This window comes from Canis lupus, chromosome 19 (genome assembly GCF_048164855.1).
Source record: "Canis lupus baileyi chromosome 19, mCanLup2.hap1, whole genome shotgun sequence".
Lineage (NCBI taxonomy): Eukaryota > Metazoa > Chordata > Mammalia > Carnivora > Canidae > Canis > Canis lupus.
The window spans coordinates 19539343-19561302 of NC_132856.1; the positions used below are offsets into that span (position 1 = coordinate 19539343).

Sequence of the window (21960 nt, forward strand, 5' to 3'; positions counted from 1 at the left end):
GAAGGAGTCTATAAAAGTGGTCATTAGACCAAAGAAATTACTATTATTCATCTTGAACACTTGCCTGAAGTCCAGCTTTTCCCACTAAGGAGCTTAGGGATGAAAAAACAAGGATTCTGCAGTGCTTGTTGGAAAAAGGGAAATGCACAAAACAATTGAAGTTGAGTTTATTTCCCTAACTCATCATTTTGCTCAATCAGGCATATAGAGGCTCTGTTTCTACTTCAGGTGTGATTGGCACCCCAGGGCTGTGTTCATCAAATAAAATGTTTATTAAGATGAATCGTCCAAATCCACCCCTAGTGGAAACCCTGTAAGATTTAAATTTATAAGAGGACTGACAAAAGTCAAACCAAGTAAGTAACTTGAACTAATCCCATAAAAATATCAGAGTTACAACAAAAACCAAAGCTATAAATAAAAGGATATAAGTGAAAAGATATGCAAATATTTATCAGTCAAATGCAACACAAAAGAGAGAATAACTGTTATTTTGTAAAAAGATCATAATAATTCAAGGCAAATCTCAAGAGTAAAAAAGGTAAATAAATACATTTTGAAAAAAGTTTGCTCCATCATGAAGGTATAATAATCATAAACTATAGTACTCCAAATAATATACCATTAAAATATACCAAGTCAAAAGCAAAGTGAAAAATGAGAAACGAAATTGGTATACAGTCTTTGAGAGCTCTTCTTTAAACCGCCAACAGATCAATTTGCCAAAATTAGAAAAAGACCATTTTGATGTTCTATTATAATAGAAGAAAACAGATACATATAAAAAATTTACCATACGAATAGAAAATACGCATTCCTTTTCATACCCTTGTAAAACTTAGGAAAGAAAAATAGTAGAACTATTATATACAAAAGAGATGGCAAAACAAATGGGATGGGTGGAATGTCAAAAAGCAATGGATAATCTCTAGAATGTATCAGTGAAGAATAAAGATAAAAACTAAGAGAAAGAGATTATAACAGATAAAGAAATATTAAAAACAGAACATCCCACATTCAACTCCTATGTATTTAATGGAGTTCAGTTATATGGAAAATTTCTGGGAAAATAGAAATAATCAAAATTAACAAGAATTAGAAAACCTAAGTAGATAATCAGTATGAAAACATGTAAATCAATAAACCCACCCAAAAAAAGAATTTTAGGGCCAGATAATTTTATTGGTAATTTTTTAAGCTTTCAGGTACCAGATATTTTGTTATATAAGCTACTTGACAACATAAAAAGTTCAAAAACCTTTTCAATTTATTTTGTGATGCTAGCATGCTACTAAGAACAAAACCTGGTTTTCCAGGTTAGCAAGTAATTAGTAGATATAAATTCATTTCATGAATATAGTATGAAAACCTAAACGACATTTTATCAAATGAGATTCAACATTATATTAAAATAATGATAATTACCCGTTAAAAACCTACATGGGTATATTCTAACCAATGTACATGCATCATATCAATAAATATAATAAAATAGATCACATTATTCTCAGTGGGGACTTAAAAGACATTGAATAAAATTAATGACCTATTATAGTAACAAAAAAATACTGCCTCCACATCCCCCCCAAAAAAATGTCATTAAAGGGAAATACCAGGAAATGCTTAAATCAGCAATAAGAAAGGAAACACACAACTATTTAAAACCATTTGGAAATGTTTGGACCAATACAATGAGGTATAAATAGGAATAAATGATTTAACTCTGAAAATAAGGAAACAAAGTTACCATCATTTGAGGACAAAATGATATTTGGGCTACTCAAGATCCAATAGTACCAACACTATTTTTTTAAGACTTCATTTATTTATTCATGAGAGACACAGAGAGAGAGGCAGAGACATAGGCAGAGAGAGAAGTAGTCTCCTCACAGGGAGCCCTATGTGGGACTTGATCCCCAAACTGGGATCACACCCTGAGCTAAAGGCAGAGGCTCAGCGGCTGAGCCACCCAGGCATCCCCAACTCTAAATTTTTAAATATGAGTGAGAGGTCAATCAACTGCTTAGATAAGGACAAATTTACAAAGTAAAGCTTTTTTATGTGCCAGTAGTAGCCGACAAGAAAATATAAAATGGGACATAAAACTCCCTCTATGGTAAAATACATGTTAATAATTTGTATTGGTATGCAAGATCTAAATAAAGCTACAGTAGTTTGTTAAAATGAATGGGTAGGTGGATGGGTGGATGGAGGAAGGGATGGATGAGAAGAAAAGGAAAGAATCATAAAAACTCAGTGCTCCTTGAAATAAAACAGCATTTAAAAAAAAAAAAAAACAGTCTGCTTTTCTTAAGAGTTTTCTAACTTTTCCTGGGTAATGTGATATGCAAGCTGTGGGAATTTGAAGAGGGATATGGAGAAAACTTTGAAACACTTGTTCTTTGGAGAGTGTTACCAAAAAAGGGGAGGGGGATGTGTCACTTAGGAGATGATTTTTTCCCTGGGCAAGGGGCATCAGTTGTTTGTTCTTATTTTAGTGCATAATGGGATTCCACTCTTGAATCTGCCCTTACTGTTATGAAATCTGGAGTTGGATAGTGTCAGTCCTCCATCTTGGTTCTTCTCCTTCAATACTGAGTTGGCTATTCTGGGTCGTCTGCCTCTCCCTGTAAACTTTAGAGTCACTTTGTCCATATCTATACCCTAATTTGCTTGGATTTTTTAAATTGGGATTGCATTTATTCTATAGATCAAGTAGGGGAAAACTGACATTCACAATAGTAAATGTTCCTATAAACATAGAGTATCTATTGTGATCCATTTAGTTCTTTTTTGATATCTTTCATCAGAGTTTTATAGTTTTCTTCATATAGTAGTTATATATATTTTGTTAGATTTATACCTAAATATTTCATTTTTGAATAGTAATGTGTTTAATTTCAAATTCACTTGTTCATTACTGTTAGATAGGAGAGCATTTGACTTTTCTATATTAACCTTGTATCCTGCAACATTGCTATAATTGCTGATTAGTTCTAGGCATTTTGTTTTGTTGCTTCTTTCTGATTTTCTACATAGATACTCATATCATCTAAGGAAAAAAAAACAAATTTCTTTCCTTCTTCCCAACCTTTATTTCCCTTTTTTTTTTTTTTTTTTTTTTTTGGTCTCACTGAATTACTAGGATTTCTAGTAGTGATGAAAAGGAACATCCTTGACTTGTTTTTTATTTTATCAGGAAAGCTTTATGTTTCTAACCATTAATTATGATGTTAATGGTAGGTATTTTGTAGATGTTTTCTATCAAGTTGAGGAATTTCCCTCATTCTGTGTTTGTTAAGAGTGCTCTTCATGAATAGATTTTTTTCTTTCTTTCTTTTTTTTTGTCAAAGGCTTTTTCTACATTTATTGATATGATCATGTGATTTTTCTTTTTTTCTCTTTTTTTCTCTTTTTTTCTCTTTTTCACTGTACCAGAGCTGGTTTGTATTACCAGTTGAATATGGCAGAAGTGATGCTATGATCTTTCTTTTTTTTTTTAAGGTTTTGTTTTTGTTTTTAAGATTTTATTGATTTATTTGAGACACAGAGAGAGAACACAAGTGAGGGAAGGGCAGAGGAAGAGGGAGAAGCAGACTCCCCGCAGAGAGGGTTCCCACCTTGGGGCTCAATCCCAGGACCCTGCGATCATAACCTGAGCTGAAGGCAGACACTTAACCAACTGAACCATCCGGTTCCTTTTTAAGTTTTTATTTAAATTCCAGTTAGTTAACATACAGTGTAATATTAGTTTCAGGTGTACAATATAGTGATTCACCACTTCCAAATATCATCCAATTCTCATCACAAATGCCCTCCTTGGCCCCCAATACCCATACCCCAACCATTCTCCCTTCTGGTTACCGTCACTTTATTCTGCGCAGAAAAGGAAGAAATCAACAAAACTAAAAGGCAACTTATAGAATGGGAGAAGATATTTGCAAATGACATCCAATAAAGGGTCAGATTCCAAAATATATAAGGACCTTATAAGACTCAACAACCAAAAAATGAATAATCCAATTAAAAATGGGCAGAAAACATGAATAGACATGTTTCCAATTTTTTTCTTTATCAGATTCTTGATATGATAGGTTATATTAAATGATTTTCAAATATTGAACCAGCCCTACATGACTGGAATACATCACACTTGGTTGTATTGTATAAATTTTTATACATTATTGGATTTGATTTGCTAATACTCTGTTGTAGATTTTTATCTCTTTGTTCATGAGGGATATTGGTCTGTAGTTTTCTTTTTCTGCAATATCTTTGTCTGATTTCAGTATTAATTAGGGTGATGCTGGCCTCATGAAATGAGTTTGGACATATTACCTTAGCTTTTATCTCTTATAAGGATTATAGAGAATTAGTGTTTCTTCCTTAAGTGCTCGGTAGAATTTGCCTGTGAACCAATCGGATCTTTTGCTTTGTGTTTGGGGGAGTTATTAATTATAAATTAAATTTCTTTAATAGTATAGTTCTATTAAGTTTGTTTCTTCTTGTATGTGTTTCGGCAGACTGTGACTTTCAGAGATTTGGCCCATTTCATGTAGGTAAATATACTGTGGACACAGAATTAATCATAGTATCCTTCTGTTATCTCTTTAATGTTCATAGAATCCATAGTGGCACCCGTTCTTTCATTTTGTAATTTGTGTTTTCTCTTTCTTTTCTTAATTAGCCTGACCACGGGTAATCGATTTTATTGATCTTTTCAAAGAATCAGTTTCTAGTTTCATTGCTTTTTCTCTATTGATTCCCTGTTTCCAATTTCATTGATTTTTAATCTTATTTTTCTCGTTTCATCTGCTTTCTTTTGATTTAATTATCTCTCTTTTTTAAATGGTTTCTTACAGTGGAAACTTAGATTATTGACTTTATATCCTTCTTTTCTAATATACGCATGCAATGCTGAAAATTTCCCTCTAAGCACTGCTGTCTCTATGTCCCACAAATTTTGGTGTTATATTTTCATTTATATTTAGTTCAAAATATTTCTAAATTTCTCTTGAGATATTTTCTTTGACCTAGTGTTATTTAGAAGTATGATGTTTAATATCAAGTAGTTGGGGGATTTTCTAGCCATCTTCATCTATCTTTCTGTTAGCAATTTCTAGTTTAATTTCATTGTGGTCTGAGAGCAGATATTATAGGATATCTTTCAGATTTATTAAAGTGTGTTTTATGGCTGATAATGTGGCCTTTCTTGGTAAATGCTCTATGTGAGCTTGAATAAAATGTATAATCTGCTGTTGTGGGATGAAGAAGTCTATAGGTATAAATTGTATCCAGTTGATGATAATGCTATATTCTTACTGTATTTATTCTTATTGAATCTATTTTGATAGCTAGGTTTTAAGTTCTTCAACTATAATAGTGGATTCATCTATTTCTCCTTATAGTTTTATCAAGTTTTTCCTTTATGTATTTTGGGTTTTTGTTGTTAGGTATATATACTTTAATGATTGCTATGCCTTGGAATATTGAACCACTTTAGCACTAGGTAATGCCTCTCTTTGCAATATATATTAAAACCAACCCAATTTCACTTTCAAATAACTGTGTACAGCTTCACTGGTAGTGCAAGTATCTTATAACATAATATTCCTAATTCTTTCCTCCTATTCCTTGTATCATTTCTTTTATTTCATATATATATATATATATATATATATATATATATATATCAAACTATGTTTTTTTGCCATTTGATGTGCCTTGTCATTTTTTATTGAAAAGCAGACGGTGCACTTGGAGAAAAGAACTACAGTAAATTGGCCTCTACTACTATAATGTATAGTGTGGGCAGAGGGAGAGCATTCTTAGGTCTCATTCTTTGGTGAGATTCTTGAAGTTGTCCTTTTCCCTTCCCCCATGTTGAAGGCTAGAGGGAGCTGAATTTGGGTATTCCCTTTCTCCCAGAAGTGGTGTTTGTCTCTGATTAGAAAAAACAAAAACAAAAAAAAAAACCAGCAAGGCTCTGGTAAAATAGTTTCTCCTGAAACCAGACCTTGTTAAGAACAGAATGCTCTGGCTGATTTCAAAATAGTAAATGGTTCCTATTCCCTTCCCATGCCAGAAACATAGGGGGATTTTTCTCCTCTATTCATTGTAAGGACCTTGCAGAACTCCTGGAGGAACAACCCATAGAAGCCACCTATGGTTGGGTTTCCTGCAGTTGTAGCTCTCAAGCTTGTACACACTGACCCTCCAGCAATTCCTCAATTGATGCTCAGATTTCTCTACCCAACTGCTGGCTCGTAGGGAGGTTTCTGCTCCAGGAAATTAGGATTCTCAGTATTTACCTTTTGTTTTTTTTCCAGTTTTGAAGAAAGTGTTTTTTCTCTATGGCCTCACTTCTGTGCCAGGTCGAAGAGGAGTTGTTGATTTTCAGTTCGTTCAACTTTTTCTTGCTTTTAGGACAGACTGTGATGCTAAGCTGCTTGTATGCTGCCTAAAAACCAAAAGCCAGGGTGACTGGCCCATTTTTTAATTGGGTTATTTTCCTTTTTATTATTGAGTTGTAATTGTTCATGCTGGCTTAGATTTTATGTCCCAATTTCAGAAGGAAAATCATTCTACTTTGTGAGATGTAATACTTAATTATGCCATTTAATTGATCTGAACCTAAATAAGAAAGTAAAGAATAAATGGTTCCTTTAGGGCAATTTAAAATTTTAGACTCAAAAATCAGAAATTTTAGATGTTTTTTTATTACTGTAAACACTGATTTTTATGCTGTTTTTTCTTATACTGACTCTAAAATTTTAGATCATACTCTTTACCAGAAAAATACCCTAACTATAGTCATATTTGACCTTAAACCTAGTCTTTTTTCTTAATCTTCTTCAATAAGACATTGAGATTAAAAATCTGTACTTCTGAAGTATTAGGAAAACCATTGGAATACATTGATTTGCTGTTGTAATCAACAGTGAGATTTTTTTCCAAGCAGTTCTCCTGGGAGAAGGCATAAGTTTAACCTCCATGACTGCTTAGAAGTCCTTTCCTGACTCATACACAGGCTACTAACATGAAAGGAACAGTGTCCAGGCAAGGATTGTTGTTGTTTTGTTGTTGCTTTTAACCTATTTTGGGTCCTCGGTGTAGCCACTCAAAACAACCTTGCAAGGATAAATTTTGGTGAATAAATACCCCAAACTTCTCTCTCCCTCAGATCTCCTGATATGGGAGAGACCCAAGGAAAAGGCAGAGGATGAAGGAACCATTTTACATATAGTACATATAGGTCAGCTACCCAAAAAATAGGCAGTATTGCAAGTACAGAGAGATCTGGAGGAGCATAGCCAATCATGTTTGTGAATTGCTATAATAACATCCCTTATTCAACATGTTCTTCTTTGGAATGGCTTTGATACTCCTCCCCACTGAGTCGTGAAATCTACACCTCCCACCTTGAAACCTAGTCCTTTATGACTGCCTTGAGCAATAAAGAGCAGCAGGAGTGACGCTATATGATTGCTAAGGCTAGCTCATAAAAATGCATGCATTTCTATCTTGTTCCATCAGCACAATTTCTCTTGGAATCCAGCCACCATAATATGAGGAAGCCCAAGCACACTGTGGAGAGGCCTACCTCAAGAGGAACTAAAGTCCCCATCCCACAGGTATGGCTGAATTCCCAGCCAACAGCCCACATCAACTTGCTAATCATGTAAATGGGCTTGCCAGTCCCCTGCCAGCCACCCCAGCTGATGAGATTTATAACCAAGAAGAACTCTCCCCACTGATCTCTGCCCAAATTATACAATCCAGAGTAGAATAAATGATCACTGTTATTTTATGCCACTAACTTTTGGGTAATTTAATCACATAGCAATAGCAATTGGAACTACAAGTAAACATAACACATTTGGCACCGCTAGGTCAAGTTTCCATGAAACAACTTTTTATTCCTGTGTATGGATGGATTCCTATTCTTCTACGCTAGTCTTTTCATTCTACAAGAGATAAATCTACTCTCACTAAATTTTTAGCTTCTGATATAAGGATTTACAAAGAGAGAGATCTGATCCACAAGTTAAATTCTTACTCAGGGTAGTCTTTCATGACTTGAAATACTGTAATTCTGTGTCAAAATTGTCCCATAAATCCAGAGAAATCCTAGAGCGATGCATATTGACTAAACAGTTTCTGTATGAATCTATAGAAATTTATCAGCGTGTTGAATTATTTCAGAATCTATTGTTTTGTTTTGTTTTAATTGTAGTGAGAATACCAAGGCAGTCTAATTACAAGGAAATGTGCCTTGTGGTTGACCTACAGTTCCTGTTTCACAAATACTGGTTTTCTCACCCATAATCTATGATTAAAACATGTATATGATTGCTATTCTCAGCTTATGAGCCCATCAGTAATAGCCTAACTTAATGATTTTCTCATGCAGTTATTAGTTGCAGAATTTTAGGGTTAGGAAAACAAATGAGCGATTATTTACAGCCTTTTATGTCCAAAAGGGATGAAGATGAAGAATGGAGAATCTCAGGAGGTGTAATGATTGTTGACCCAGACCACTCATTGGAGTCAAGTAGAGGGTCTCCATTTTCTAGTCCATTTTGATTTTATTATTCTGGGATGTGGCCTAGGAATTTCTGGTATTTTTTAAAAGACTCTTCAGGTGAATTTATTGTCCAGCCAGCACTGAGAACTGCTGGGTGTAGTGAACTGGATCACCCCATGTTTTTGCAAGGCACAGACCATGTACCCATAGGCAATATTAAATAAGGTAGAATGAAAGATCTATTTTTAATTTTCTTTGAATCATTTAGGTTAAATCAAGGAACACGGTTCGGTATGGTATTCGGTTTGTCACTCTTGGTTCTTTAATACTTGTCAATCTCCCCTTTTAACCAAGAGAATAAATGTCTCGGTCTCAGAGACTTTGGAAGTGTCCAGCTAACGTCCATTTACATTATTTTTGACAGTGTCCCTTTGCACTGTTTTCTACTCACTGTATTCATTTTGGCAGGTCACTATTTTTGGTCAGCAGTTTTCCATTTAAGATGAAAACACATTTTCCATATCAATTTCCATATAAATATAAGTCTAAGAAAGTTTATAATCTTTAGAAAAAATAAATACTCCTTGGTACTAGGATATGGCAAAACATAACTGTTGAATGAATGAAGTCATTAGAAAACACTGAGTTAAAATTACAGTTGGGAACAAAGACTAGGTATTCTGAGATCTCAAATGCTTAGTTAGATACTCCATCAACACACCACCTCCCAGAAAAAAAAGAAAAGTCCCAATTTGCTAATGTGAACTTGATGTTGCAATAGAAAAGCTGATACCTTATAGCAAGTCCAAGTACCTTGGACTGAGTCTTTATCATTTTTTGAGTCCCTCTTCCCAACCAGTTATGATGGAACAAGCCAAGACTCTCAATTCACTAATGGAGCAATTATTCTAGTTCATTGGTATCAAAGAATATCAAGCAAATTTTGGTATTAATAAACTCCATATTACCTGCCTTTAAATATCACCCATTCAGACAGGCGAGCATTGGGTAATTTCAGATGAAGCTGTTAATGACAACAAAACTAAGACTAAGTATTTATTATTAGGACCTTTTTTCATGTTTCAGCGGGGGCTCATTATTCCTGTTCCTTGTATGAGCAGTGTATGCTTGTAATGGACGTGACCTTGCTGCAGCTGTTTTGGCTGATGGGGGGCAAGTTTTAATTTGATTGGTCAGAAATACGTGTCTATCAGCAATTCCTTAAGGGACCTTTACAGAGGAAAACACCACCAGCCAGTTCCTTCCTCCAGAACCAGCAGGTTGGACTGTTTTCAAGGCACCTCATATGATTTACCTGCAGTACCAGGATTTAGAAGGCAACCCAGCAATGGAACGAATGATTAATATTGGAATCTATGCAATAACAGGCTGTGTAAAGTGACAAAAAGGAGGAGGACCACCTATTCAACCTTGCCTTCCAAATAGCCATCAAAGGCTTTTTTTTTCCCCTTCCTGAAACTGGAAAATTATGCTTTTTGGCAGTCCAGCAGCAGCATTTACATTGAGAGTGCTTACTAGGGAATTAGTTTTTGCTGATAATTTGTTATACTGAAAGTTTATGCTACATTTGCACTGTTCAAGAGGTTTCCTGAGTTCTAAGGTTTATTTTATTCCTTGATTTTTAGCATATGGTAGTTATCACAGTGTACTTTCAGCCTACCTATAATTATTAATGATCTGTCTGCTTATTTATTTTCACCTGGCATGGGTTATCACATCATGTACTTTTTTTTTTTCCAGGGCAGAACAGTTTTTAAATTACATAAAAAATTCCATTAGCATCATCACCTAAGAAAATATAGGGAAAAAGTTAATAAGCTCCTCTTCTACTTCATTTCATGCAAACTGAATTTTCCTTTAGCATTTATTTCAAAGATGATTTGGTTTATAAATCCATTTACTGTTTATACCTGTAACATGTTCTGGAAATGGAGTTTTTTTTTCTAGGAAGACATCTATATGGTTAGATGAACAAATAATTGGATAATCAAGTAAATTTAGTGAAGTTTTAACATTTTTTAAATAGAAAAAAACTCAAAATGTTATTGTCGTTAAGGTGTAAATATGAACCTGAAATGATCTACAATGAACTTTACGTTTTCTGGGGACAGATGAACAATTAATGGATTAACTATACCCCTGATAGCCATTGCCCTTCATACCCCCAAATAGACCATGTTCTCACCTGCCTTAGGGTCTTTGTATATGTTTAAGTGCACTAGTATAAACCATTTTTTATAACTCTCTTTTTTTAGATAGCTTGTATTCATGTTGCAAATTTCGTCTCAACTATCAATTCACCGAAACTCCAGAAAATCATAGGTTCCTCTCTGTACTTTGAGCTTGCATCATTACATTATAATTTTACATTGATTTGTTGTAGTCATATGATTAATGCCTGTCTTTCAACTGTAAACTCCATGAACATATGGACTGTTATTTTTTTTCACCATTGTATCCCCAGCAACTAAAGTACAGGTGGATGCTTAATAGATAGCTTTGAATGAATTATCATATTTTTAAAAGAGAATTTCAGAAAGAACTAAATTCATATAACTTAGGGAAATGTCTCCTTCTCCTTAAACTCCCTGTGTAAGACCTCTGAATAGGCCTGACCTACTAGTTAAAGCTCCATTTCTAAGTAAATCTCTGGTCAGCAGCATTGAAAAGGAAAAGATTGGAAATTGCACTGTTAATGTTTTGAGAGGGAGATTTTAAGGGAAATAGAGACAGAGAAGTGTCAAAAAACCTGAAGCTTTGACTGTACCTCTGCCCAGTTCTGATCTCCTATATTTGAGGGAAGGGGGGCAGGGGGAGAGTTTAGGAAAACAATACAAAGAAATACTAACAAACTAATTTAATAGATAACAAATTACAAGCTATTTGCTATTCAAAGAATTAACCTCGTTCCTAAGAATATACTTGAAAACTTTAATGTTTCTAAGTTTTACTTGAATCTAAATATATCTAAATAATAGATGCAATTTTATTGATATGTTGAGAAATAATCTATTGAGTACTGCTTTACCGCATTTTGACAAATTTTTTCAGCTTTACTGAGTTATAGTTTACTAATTTTACTTGTGTTTTTCTGGACACACCTCTTCTCTTGCCTTGATCACAGTTAATCTGCAATTAACTATACTGTAACTGTTAACAAAAAAAAACTGATGGGGACAAGAACTGGTTTGAGATAAGTGAAACTTTCCTTAGGAATTGTCTTTTCCTCTTTTATCTTTTTTAATGTATAAGAATATTCAGTTCAATCTTGATAAGAAATTACAGGATGTTCTAATTAATAGCATAATCACTTAAACTATTATTAGTAAATGTTTCATTCTTGTGAAAAAATTTGGAGTTTAGAATTATAATCATGTTATTTGACCACTTCTAGCCTATGGTCCTTTTTAATGTGGAGCATTTAAACACATAGCTGTATGTAATAAAACTGCATTTTAAGAGCCATTATATTCTACCAAAAAAAATACAAAAAAAAATACAAAAAAAAATACACAGATCATAAGCATATGACTCAATGAATATATACAAAATGCAGACACTCAAGTACCCAGCACTGAAATCAAGAAACAACATGACCTTTATCCCAGAAGTCTTCATGGTGCTTCATCTTAATACTACTCATCCTTTGAAGGGCAACCATAATCCACATTTGTGATACAATAGATTACCATAATGTGCTCTTTTCTATCCAATTTATATCTTTGAAGTTGAGACAGCTGTGTTGGTCTATAGTTATAGTTCATTCATTTTCATGGTCTAATAGTATTTCCCTAAATGAGTGTTCCACTAATTCATATACTTTATTGTGACAGTGATTAGGTGGTTTCTATTTTTTAGCTATTGTGGATAGTGCTGCTACAGACATTCTTGTAAGTGTCTTTGGTGAGCACGTGCATATATCTCTGTAGGGTTTATACTTAGGCTGGGTCATAGATTATGCATATGTCCTGCTTTAGTGGGTTATTTCTAAATAGTTTTCCAGAATAGTGGTACTAATCTATACTCCTGTTAGCATAATGAGTTCTGATTGCTCCACAGCCTCAGCAGGACTTGAAATTGTCTTATTTATTCTGAAGTTATCTACAAATCATCCGTGTCATTTGTAGATAAATAAACAAACAAATAAATATAGCCATTAAGTAAACTTTCTAAATTTATAAAAATAACTTCTTTTTGTTAACTGTAACTTGTTAACAGATATATAACATGTATATATCTGTTACCCTGACTTGAATTTTCAGTCTAGAGGGCAGAGACCATGTATGAGATACTTCTGTGTCCTTGAGTGAACCCAACATGACAAGCACTCAATGAACTTTGGTTAAGATGAATCTTAAGTCTGTGTACTGATCCATTAAAAGAATAGATACAGTTACAGAGAAAAAGCAATTGAAGAGGAATAATGCAAATATATTTTATTGAAAGAGACAGAAATGAAAGAGAGCATCCTTTCTAAATTTGCTAAAATTTATTTTCCATTTATGTAATCATCCACTCAACTTCATGTTAGTGCTGAAAAAAATCAGTGGTTCCTACTGTCTACATGTCTTATTTAATTGCTTCCTTTTCCACTCTACATTGTAAAAAGATAATTAAAAATTATATTTCCCCTGATGAGGAGCCTCACAACATTTTTTTCAGGAAGGTGGTTTCATTTTGACATGAGCTAACTAAGTTTCTTCTCTCTTCACCCATCATACTATCAGTGAAAAGAAATGACACATCCAATATCTGTCTCTTACTGTCTTACTCTTTCAACAAATGTAACCAGCCAATGTACCTAAAAGATGTATTTATGTAGCTAAGGACATAAAGAAAGTCCAGTTCCAATTTTCTTTTACTGGTCTGCTTTCAAAATAAGCAAATAAACCTAGGGAAGAATAATAATTCACCCAACGCCTTGATGGAATTTAATAGTAACAGTTCTTACTTCCCTGAAAATAAGAGATTTCTATAGAAATGATAATCAACCTCCTGTGAGTATATGGAGCTTATAAAACCTGAAGAGTTTCTAAAGGTCAGCAAGCATTGAAAGTTTTGTCCTAGGGATAAATTTCTAAATAACCCTGAGGGGAAAAAGAGAGGGAGAGAAAGAAAAAAGTTCAACTTGATGAAAGTAAAATGTGCAAACTTAACAGTTTTTGGATTATCATTTAATTACAGCCATCAATCACTTCACATCTGCTTTCCCCCAGTACTCAAGACGTTCAGGCAAAAGCCACACAATCTGACCAACAGAGAATATATAACCCATTCAGAATCTAAAGACTAGGAAGCAGTATTTGAGGAATTGCTCTGTAGGAGATCTTAGGAAATTGCCTAAAAGTAGGATAGAGGAATCCATCTTTTAAAAAATACTAGGAGCGGCAGCCCTGGTGGCTCAGCGGTTTAGCACCACCTTCATCCCGGGGTATGATCCTGGAGACCTGGGATCGAGTCCCACTTTGGGCTCCCTGCATGGAGGCTGCTTCTCTCTCTGCCTGTGTCTCTCTCTGTGTGTTTCTCATGAATAAATAAAATATCTTAAAAAAATACTAGGAAACCCCAAGAATAAAACTATCCCTTTTAATTAATAAGGTGAACACTATCACTTCTTCTTGTGTACCAGTTTAGAGATGTTTCAGTCAGTAATCCTTTTTCAAAGAGCTTTGCTTTCCAGATCATCTTATTTTCATCCTTATCTTTACTAATGCTTGGTCTCCAATAAGTAATTTTATGAACAAGATTTTACATTCTTTTAAAATGAGGACCATTTGAAGTTGAGCTTTTAGAAATACATTTGCTCCATTAATTAGTGCTAGAGGATGCCAGCAAATGTCTTTATGGACAGCTGCTACTTTCAGCGTTTAAAGTATTTTAATTTCTTCTTATATTGAGGGGTTCATACAGACCCTAAATTCTGTAGTGAAAGAATTAAACAGCTTTAGGCTTTTTAAGCTCCAGTGTGTTCAGAAAAAGTGTTTCAACCATGGTAATCCTCTTGTCCTGTTGTATTTATCTCCCACCAGATACCTAAATGCTTCCCTCCTCTTCTCAGGCAGATAATTGCATAGAGGTTGGAACCAGAGAGGAGTTGAGCCAGTGCTGAGCAGTGGATATAAAAAGAAGTGTCACCCTAGTGGAAGTAAATAGACTCTGAGAGCATAATCTCTGTCCTTATTTATTTTTGAAGCCATAAATGCCCAGAGGAAAGCTTGTCATTTATTTAGCTACAGAAATCTATGTCTGCAGCCATGTATGGTTTTTAACTTGTTTTTATTTCCATATATTTCATTGTAGCAATCTATAGTCTTGAACCACCTTGGTCTTCTTTCTAAATATGGGTTTCATCCCAGTGGTGTTTTTGGCTACAGCCCTCAAGATTCTTCGTGTTTTCAGAATGACAGTTTTTTCATTACCTGTTTTTTTCCAACAGAGTTCATCTGGCGATTTAATGATAAGAAACATTCAGCTGAAACACAGTGGAAAATATGTGTGTATGGTGCAGACGGGGGTGGACAGTGTTTCATCTGCTGCTGACCTCATAGTAAGAGGTAGACATTAATGCCTCTGTGGTTGTTTTGTTGTTGTTGTTGTTTTAATCTTACATCTTACATCTTAACTGATGATTCCTTACTGGAGGAAAATCCATGAGACCACATATGGACATGTGAGTTATATTATTGGTTTGATCCCCCCTGCTCCAGAATACCAGAGAATATGACAAGAAGGATGAGTGCTAATTCAATGACATAAATATCTCAACTCTGCATTTCTAATAGCTCTCACTGTAATAAGTGTTTCACAGCTGCTGCCACGCTGATGTGTTTTTGAGCATGTCATTAATGCAGTGATAGTGTTTAATATGAAAGACAATAGTGATAGTGTGTATATGACAAGTTCCAAAAAACCAGGATCATCCAGGATGCCTGAGAGAATTTGCCAATATGAGGTACTGTCCAAGGTGCTGATTTGCTACTGGGCTGAAAAATGAGCAGTGTGGGATAAAATAAAACAGCTCTAGATGGCAAACTGGGAACTACAGTGGTGCACCAATAGATGAAAGGAGAAGGCATCAGGCCAGAAGTAAAGGATGTTGAATTTGGAAAGGTGTAGGAATCCTGCTGAACAGAGAACTTCAAAAAGTGAGCATCATTTGCAGCCCAAGAGTACTATGAGTTTGAAATTACTGACTCATGTCCAGACGGTAGAAATGTCAAAAAGAAAAAGTGGTAGTTGTATTGGTAGGCCAACATCCTTTTTCCCTAAGTATTTTTGAAATTAGGATCAGTTGTTGATATTAAAGCGATCATGTGACATTCTTCACTTGGGTAAAGGATGATATTTATGGAATTGCTACCTACCATTTGCATTTTTGCCTTCTTCAGGTTCCCCTGGACCACCAGAAAATGTGAAGGTAGATGAAATTACAGATACCACAGCCCAACTCTCTTGGAAAGAAGGCACAGATAATCATAGCCCAGTTATATCCTATTCTGTCCAGGCAAGGACACCTTTCTCCGTGGGTTGGCAAACTGCCACAACAGGTAAAGGGAGAAAAGCAAATGCCATTGGTACATAAAAATGGATTTTAAGTCAGTGCTAAGACCTGCAGACTGTTATTTCTTTGATATATTCCTTTTTAGTGCCTGAGGTCATTGATGGAAAAACACACACAGCTACTGTAGTCGAGTTAAATCCATGGGTGGAATACGAATTTCGGGTTGTAGCCAGTAACAAAATCGGAGGTGGAGAGCCCAGTTTACCCTCAGAAAAAGTAAGAACTGAAGAGGCAGGTTAGTGTTTTTGTTTTCTGAGTAAAATGGGTTAATAGGTTTCCCTGGGTGTGTATTTCCATTTCTCTCAGCCTTGGTCTCCAGGCCAGCAGGGGAGCAACCTCAATAATCCATTGTTGCAATTATCTGACCTATCTAATGGCAGAACTGGCCATATGGCATTTGTCAAAAGACACTCGTGTAAGTGATTCTGATGTAATGTGACATTTCCAAAAGTTCAGTCCATCATCAGCGTTCATTACTGCATGTTGAGTGAATATGTTTTTGTCACTTAAGGTTATAATTACTATCTGACATACTCACCCTATTAACAGGGGAAATGCTGTTTTCATTTATAACAAGCATTGACAAATTGTTAGGATAATGACATTTGGGAGTTCTGCTGCTAGGAAATCTCATTTCACCACCAAGCTCCATGAATGAGCTCAAGCAACTGGCGATTAGGAATACTTTGACCCCTCGACTATTAGATTAAGAGAGAATCATTCTTAAAATTCATGTTTGTGTCAACTGTTAGTATTAACTTTAAGACTATTTTTATAATTCTAAAAATATCCTAACATTGAAACTGAATATTAGGAAGTGTACATAGTATCACATTACTGATGCATCTGAGAGAATCTATAGACTTTCCTTTTAATTAATATTAATTAAAATGATGTTTGAAGTGTAGCTAGTGCATCACTTTAGGAACGAGCCAAAATATAAGTCATGAAATACGTTTCAGTAATTTTAATGATGCCTTTTTACTCAGGACAATACAGGTGATATTTATGGAAGGAATTATGAGAAATAGGGGAACCATGCTGATATTTGTAGTCCATTTATTTATTAATGCAACACATATTTAAGGAGTTTCTACTATGTACTCAGCACTTTCTAGATATATGGTGAATACAGCTGTAAACAAAGACACCCAGTCAGGGAACTTCTATTCTAGTTGTGTCATAGAATTTACTAAGCATAAAGTTCTTGGTGTAAGCAAGGAATCTGATGCCTATGGGAGCTTATAAAGAATATCTCCTAACAAAATTTGAAGAGTTGAGTCTAGGTCATTTTTTTAGGTAAAGTCAATGTTGGTTAAGCAGTCATATCTCTACTGTGAAATAGTCGCAAGTTAAAAATTTATGCTGGATTCCTTTTCCATACTTCCCAATGAATCACTTTCCCTTGTTGTATTGACCTTTGAACTGAGGCAGTTTTTGTATTGTTTGAGATATTTTGAATCTTTGATAATTTCATGTAAATCTAAATTATTTGGTGAGCTCCTCAAATATATATATATATATATATTGCATGTATGTTTCACATAATACACACATACACACACGTATAATGTACCATTGATCAAATTACTTCAAACATTAGAAATAAGCAACATTGAATCATCTTTCAGTTAAATATTACCAAGTGCAAATAAGGTTTTATCTCTGTCTCTCTGACCTACACAGTTCCAGAAGTGCCTCCTTCAGAAGTCAGTGGAGGAGGTGGAAGCCGGTCTGAGCTGGTGATAACTTGGGATGTAAGTGTCTGAATGGTGTCCTCTGGGGTTTCCTATTCCCATCATGGATGCCTGGCTGGTGCTGGTAGTGGTATTGGAGGTGGTGGTAATACTAGTAGCTCACCCTATGCCAATTACTATTTCTAGCAGTTTGTATATTTTTTTCATTTCACTCTTGCAACATTTTATAGATGAAAACACTAAGGCATAGAGAATATTAAATAATTTGCCCAGGGTCGTTTGGCTGGTAAACACAGAGGTGAGAGTCAGGTCCTGGCTGTTTGCTCTCAAGCGGTTCTCACAGCTTTCCATACAACTGTAACCCCACTGATGATGCAGACTCTGATTCCAGCAGGTGCTTGCTTCCTGGCCATGCTCTCAGCTCTTGCTTTATGTTGTAATTAGGAAAAATTTTAATTAACACATTTAAAGTCAGAAAGCATGAGAATTGGCTGTGTTATTTGAAGATGTTGTTGAAAAAATAGGAAGTTAAGAGATCCTGATGGAGTGTCAATAGAAATTTTTGACACGATCTAAATACAGCTTTGACCTTAATAAATCGTTTTTACCTTTTTTTAAATATACTTTTACGCCTTTGTACTTCGTCATCGTATCAACGGGTAATTTCTTTCTGTAAAGTCAACATTAGGGATTAGGTGATTTTTATATGACTCAAGAGATAAAGTATATTCAACTGAATGTATATTTTATGATACATAACTCAGGTTGGGGCTATAGGATGCTCAAAATATCTGAGTAATTTTGGAGAATTCCAATTAGTTATTTGGATGGCTATGAAAGAGTGGCATATGTCTCTTTAAAAGCAGGTGGCTGTGCCTCCGACCCTTCTTTCCTTTTTTATGTAACTGCTTAATATGATGTTGATTATTATTTTATGGGTTTTGCAAAAGGCTAAGGATTATAGCTCCATTTATTTTTGCCTTGCCCTCATGTGTAAGCGTGATTTAATATGTCTTTCCTTTGTAGCCAGTCCCTGAAGAACTACAGAACGGTGGAGGTTTTGGTTATGTTGTTGCTTTCCGCCCTCTTGGAGTTACCAACTGGATCCAGACAGTGGTCACATCTCCTGATACCCCAAGATATGTCTTTAGGAATGAAAGCATCATGCCATTTTCATTGTATGAAGTGAAAGTGGGTGTTTATAATAACAAAGGGGAAGGACCATTTAGCCCAGTGACTACAGTGTTTTCTGCAGAAGAAGGTATGGGGAATATTTTTATTATGTATTGTTTCAATCCTAATAAACCACTAATGCTCCCAAAATTGATGTGGAAATTCTTTGTGACTTCAGATAAGTTTCTTCACAAGAATAATGACTGAAGTCACAGTTAGATTCACAGTCCAGGTCATAAATATCAACCATGAAGCACAAGACTCAGTAGCTAGTCAAAGGGTATAACTAAAGGTTAAAGTCTGTGGATGAGGAGTACATTCTGAGTTCCAGCTTGTGAAGCAGAGAACAGCACTGACTTCCACAGCCTTCTTCTTTTGGGGATAAGATTAAGGTATTCTCATGGAAGTTCCCTAATCTCGATTCTTATAGTGTTTCCCATGACCTGAGAATAGCATGTTAGCAGAGTAGTGTGGGAGGACAGAAGTGTTATGGAGAAGTGTGCAATGTATGGGCTGGAAGATGTGACGCACCAGTTCCAGCCAGTGTGGATTTGTACATACCCCACTCTGGACCCATAGCATCTCTCTGCCTTTCTTTCATACCTACCTCAACTATGGGATCTCTTTAGAAAATATTGTTATCGGGAGAATCATATGAAATTGCCATTTTTATAAGACAAAAGCAGCTAAATATTGGCTATCCAATGGGGTTCAACTTAATAAGAATGGCAGGAGCTAATGTGTCTTGAATGCTTATCATTGCCAGACTTTACCTAATTTTTATTTTCTAAGGGGGAATTTCATGTAGGTACTGTTATTATGGCCCATTTATAGGTAAGAAAATGGAAGTTTAATGAAAGAAATTAATAAACTTGCCAAACTCCATACAGACTTACTAAGCAAGTATTTTAACCCAGAGTCTTTGCTCTTCACCATTCTGAACTCATGAAATGTGATTTCACAGTATCTTCTCTGCCCTGAGACCTTGTAATAAATTGTAGAAGGTGGTCCACAGTTGTCATGTCTATAATAATAAGAAGACTCATTTTTTAATACCCCAGACACTACATATCCTTTCTTTTTATGTGGAGTTCTGAGAGAAAAACAAGTAGTATAAAAACCTTCACAAAAAAAGAGCCTTTATATTCATAGCCAGACCCCATTTCCAAGAGTGGCCAAGGATATTCATTACAAGGGTAGGGTTCTGAGGAAGGATAGCAGGTAACCAGGGAGGTTTCAGACACTGCCTACCCTGTGCATCTTGGATTGGGAGGGGTGGCGGTTGGGGAGAGGGCTAACTGCAGCCTTTTACCCTCTTTCCCCCTGTATTTTCCTCCTCCTGTTACTATTCTCGCCACCACGATAAGCTGGGTAAAGGACTTTCTGTTCCAAACATCAGAAACAGATTTGACTTTTCTATGAAAAAAAAAATGAGAGATTTGTTGGAAATACACTAGGACTTATTGAATTAAAGGAGGATTTAAACAGCATACCTCTTAAAGGTCATTCATAAGAGAAGCTCTGGAGCCTCAGAAACCATTTGACTCTCTAGGGTGCCAGGGCTGGACTGACTGGCCTCAAGTACTCCTCATCTGTTCAAACCAAGTTTCAAATTCTCAGGAGAGAAAAATCTAATAGACCCTTCCTTGGACCAAGACTCTGCTTCACTATCAATCAGCATGGCCCAGAAGAAGTATCTTTTAACACAGAAATGGATATTGGGAAAGAGGAGGTCCCTGCTCAGAGCTGTGCCCTGAGAGAGGAGAATCACTGTGATTTCCTAATGCTAAGAGTTGGTTATTACAAAGGAATCTCTTTGTTGTGTGATAATGTTCTGTGCATGTCTGTTGACTCCTTCAAAGCAGTAAACTGGAAGTTGCTTCATCTCATTTAAGTGTACCCTTCCTATGGGCCTTGGATACAGAAGGCACTAAGTAAATACTTATTGAATAAATGAACTTTGTAGAGCATGACTTTGTTTAATAAGACAAAATTAAACAAACAAATAGGCAGCATTTGTGGGCATAGGAGTGCCCGAGCAGGAGCTGTGGGATAAAGGGGAGATAAATAATGATCTGGTGAGGAGAACAAAGGGAAAGAAGGGCAGAAAAGATACTAAGAAAAAACTGCAATGGAGGAAAGAACAGTTTCTGTAGCTATTTAGCAAGGAAAAGCCTGTCTATTCCCAAGGCATGGAAATAGATCAGGAGATGGTTTATGTTTTCAAATGTTTTTATATTTTATTGTGTTTTCAAATATGTTAAAGTGCTTTTTTGAAAATAAGAACTCCAGTAGATTTTTAATTAACTATCAAAATAATAATTGCGTTTCACTTGCTTTTGCAAAACAGAGCCTACAATAGCTCCATCTCGAGTGTCTGCAAATAGCCTTTCCTCCTCAGAAATTGAAGTGTCATGGAACACCATTCCTTGGAAGTTAAGCAATGGACATTTACTGGGCTATGAGGTAATTTCTTTTAAAACTAATTAGACTGTGTATGTATGTTGCCATGGCACCTTGTCTCCTTTCATTTAAAATTCTTTTTAACAATGACATCTTAACTAAAGTCTAACTTTTGTTGAAATTTTACCAGTACATTGTCCCATGTGATTATCAATGGATATTGAGTTTAACTTAAGCTGAATAAAATAACTTGGGATAGAAAACAAAAAACAGTGCAGTGCCTTGGTGGCACAGTCAGTTGGACATTGGATTTTTGGTTTTGGTGTAGGTCATGATCTCAGGGTCGTGGATCAAGCCCCATGTCAGGCTCCATGGTTGGCAAGGAGTCTGCTTGAGGTTCTTTTTTTCCCCTTTCCTTCAGACCCTCCCCCCATCTCTGTCTCTCTAAAATAAATAAACAAATATTTAATGAAGAAAAAGAAAGAAAACAGTAATATGGAAGGAAATCATATATCAAATGGGCCAAATCTTTTAGATTAACTAAAAAAATAAGAGGTTAAACTGTAATATTTAAGTCC

General features: G+C 35.3%; 1 protein-coding gene across 6 annotated transcripts in view; it reads left to right on the top strand.

The window, feature by feature from the left end:
* The window catches only part of CNTN3 (contactin 3), a 327880-nt gene that overhangs the window by 274247 nt on the left and 31673 nt on the right, over window positions 1-21960 (top strand). For all 6 annotated transcript variants that reach the window (XM_072785362.1, XM_072785364.1, XM_072785360.1 and 3 more), the window contains 6 exons: window positions 14985-15102; window positions 15937-16095; window positions 16195-16344; window positions 17796-17866; window positions 18833-19067; window positions 21330-21445. In XM_072785362.1, the coding sequence (XP_072641463.1) occupies window positions 14985-15102; window positions 15937-16095; window positions 16195-16344; window positions 17796-17866; window positions 18833-19067; window positions 21330-21445 (849 nt within the window). The remainder of the gene's footprint in view (window positions 1-14984; window positions 15103-15936; window positions 16096-16194; window positions 16345-17795; window positions 17867-18832; window positions 19068-21329; window positions 21446-21960) is intronic.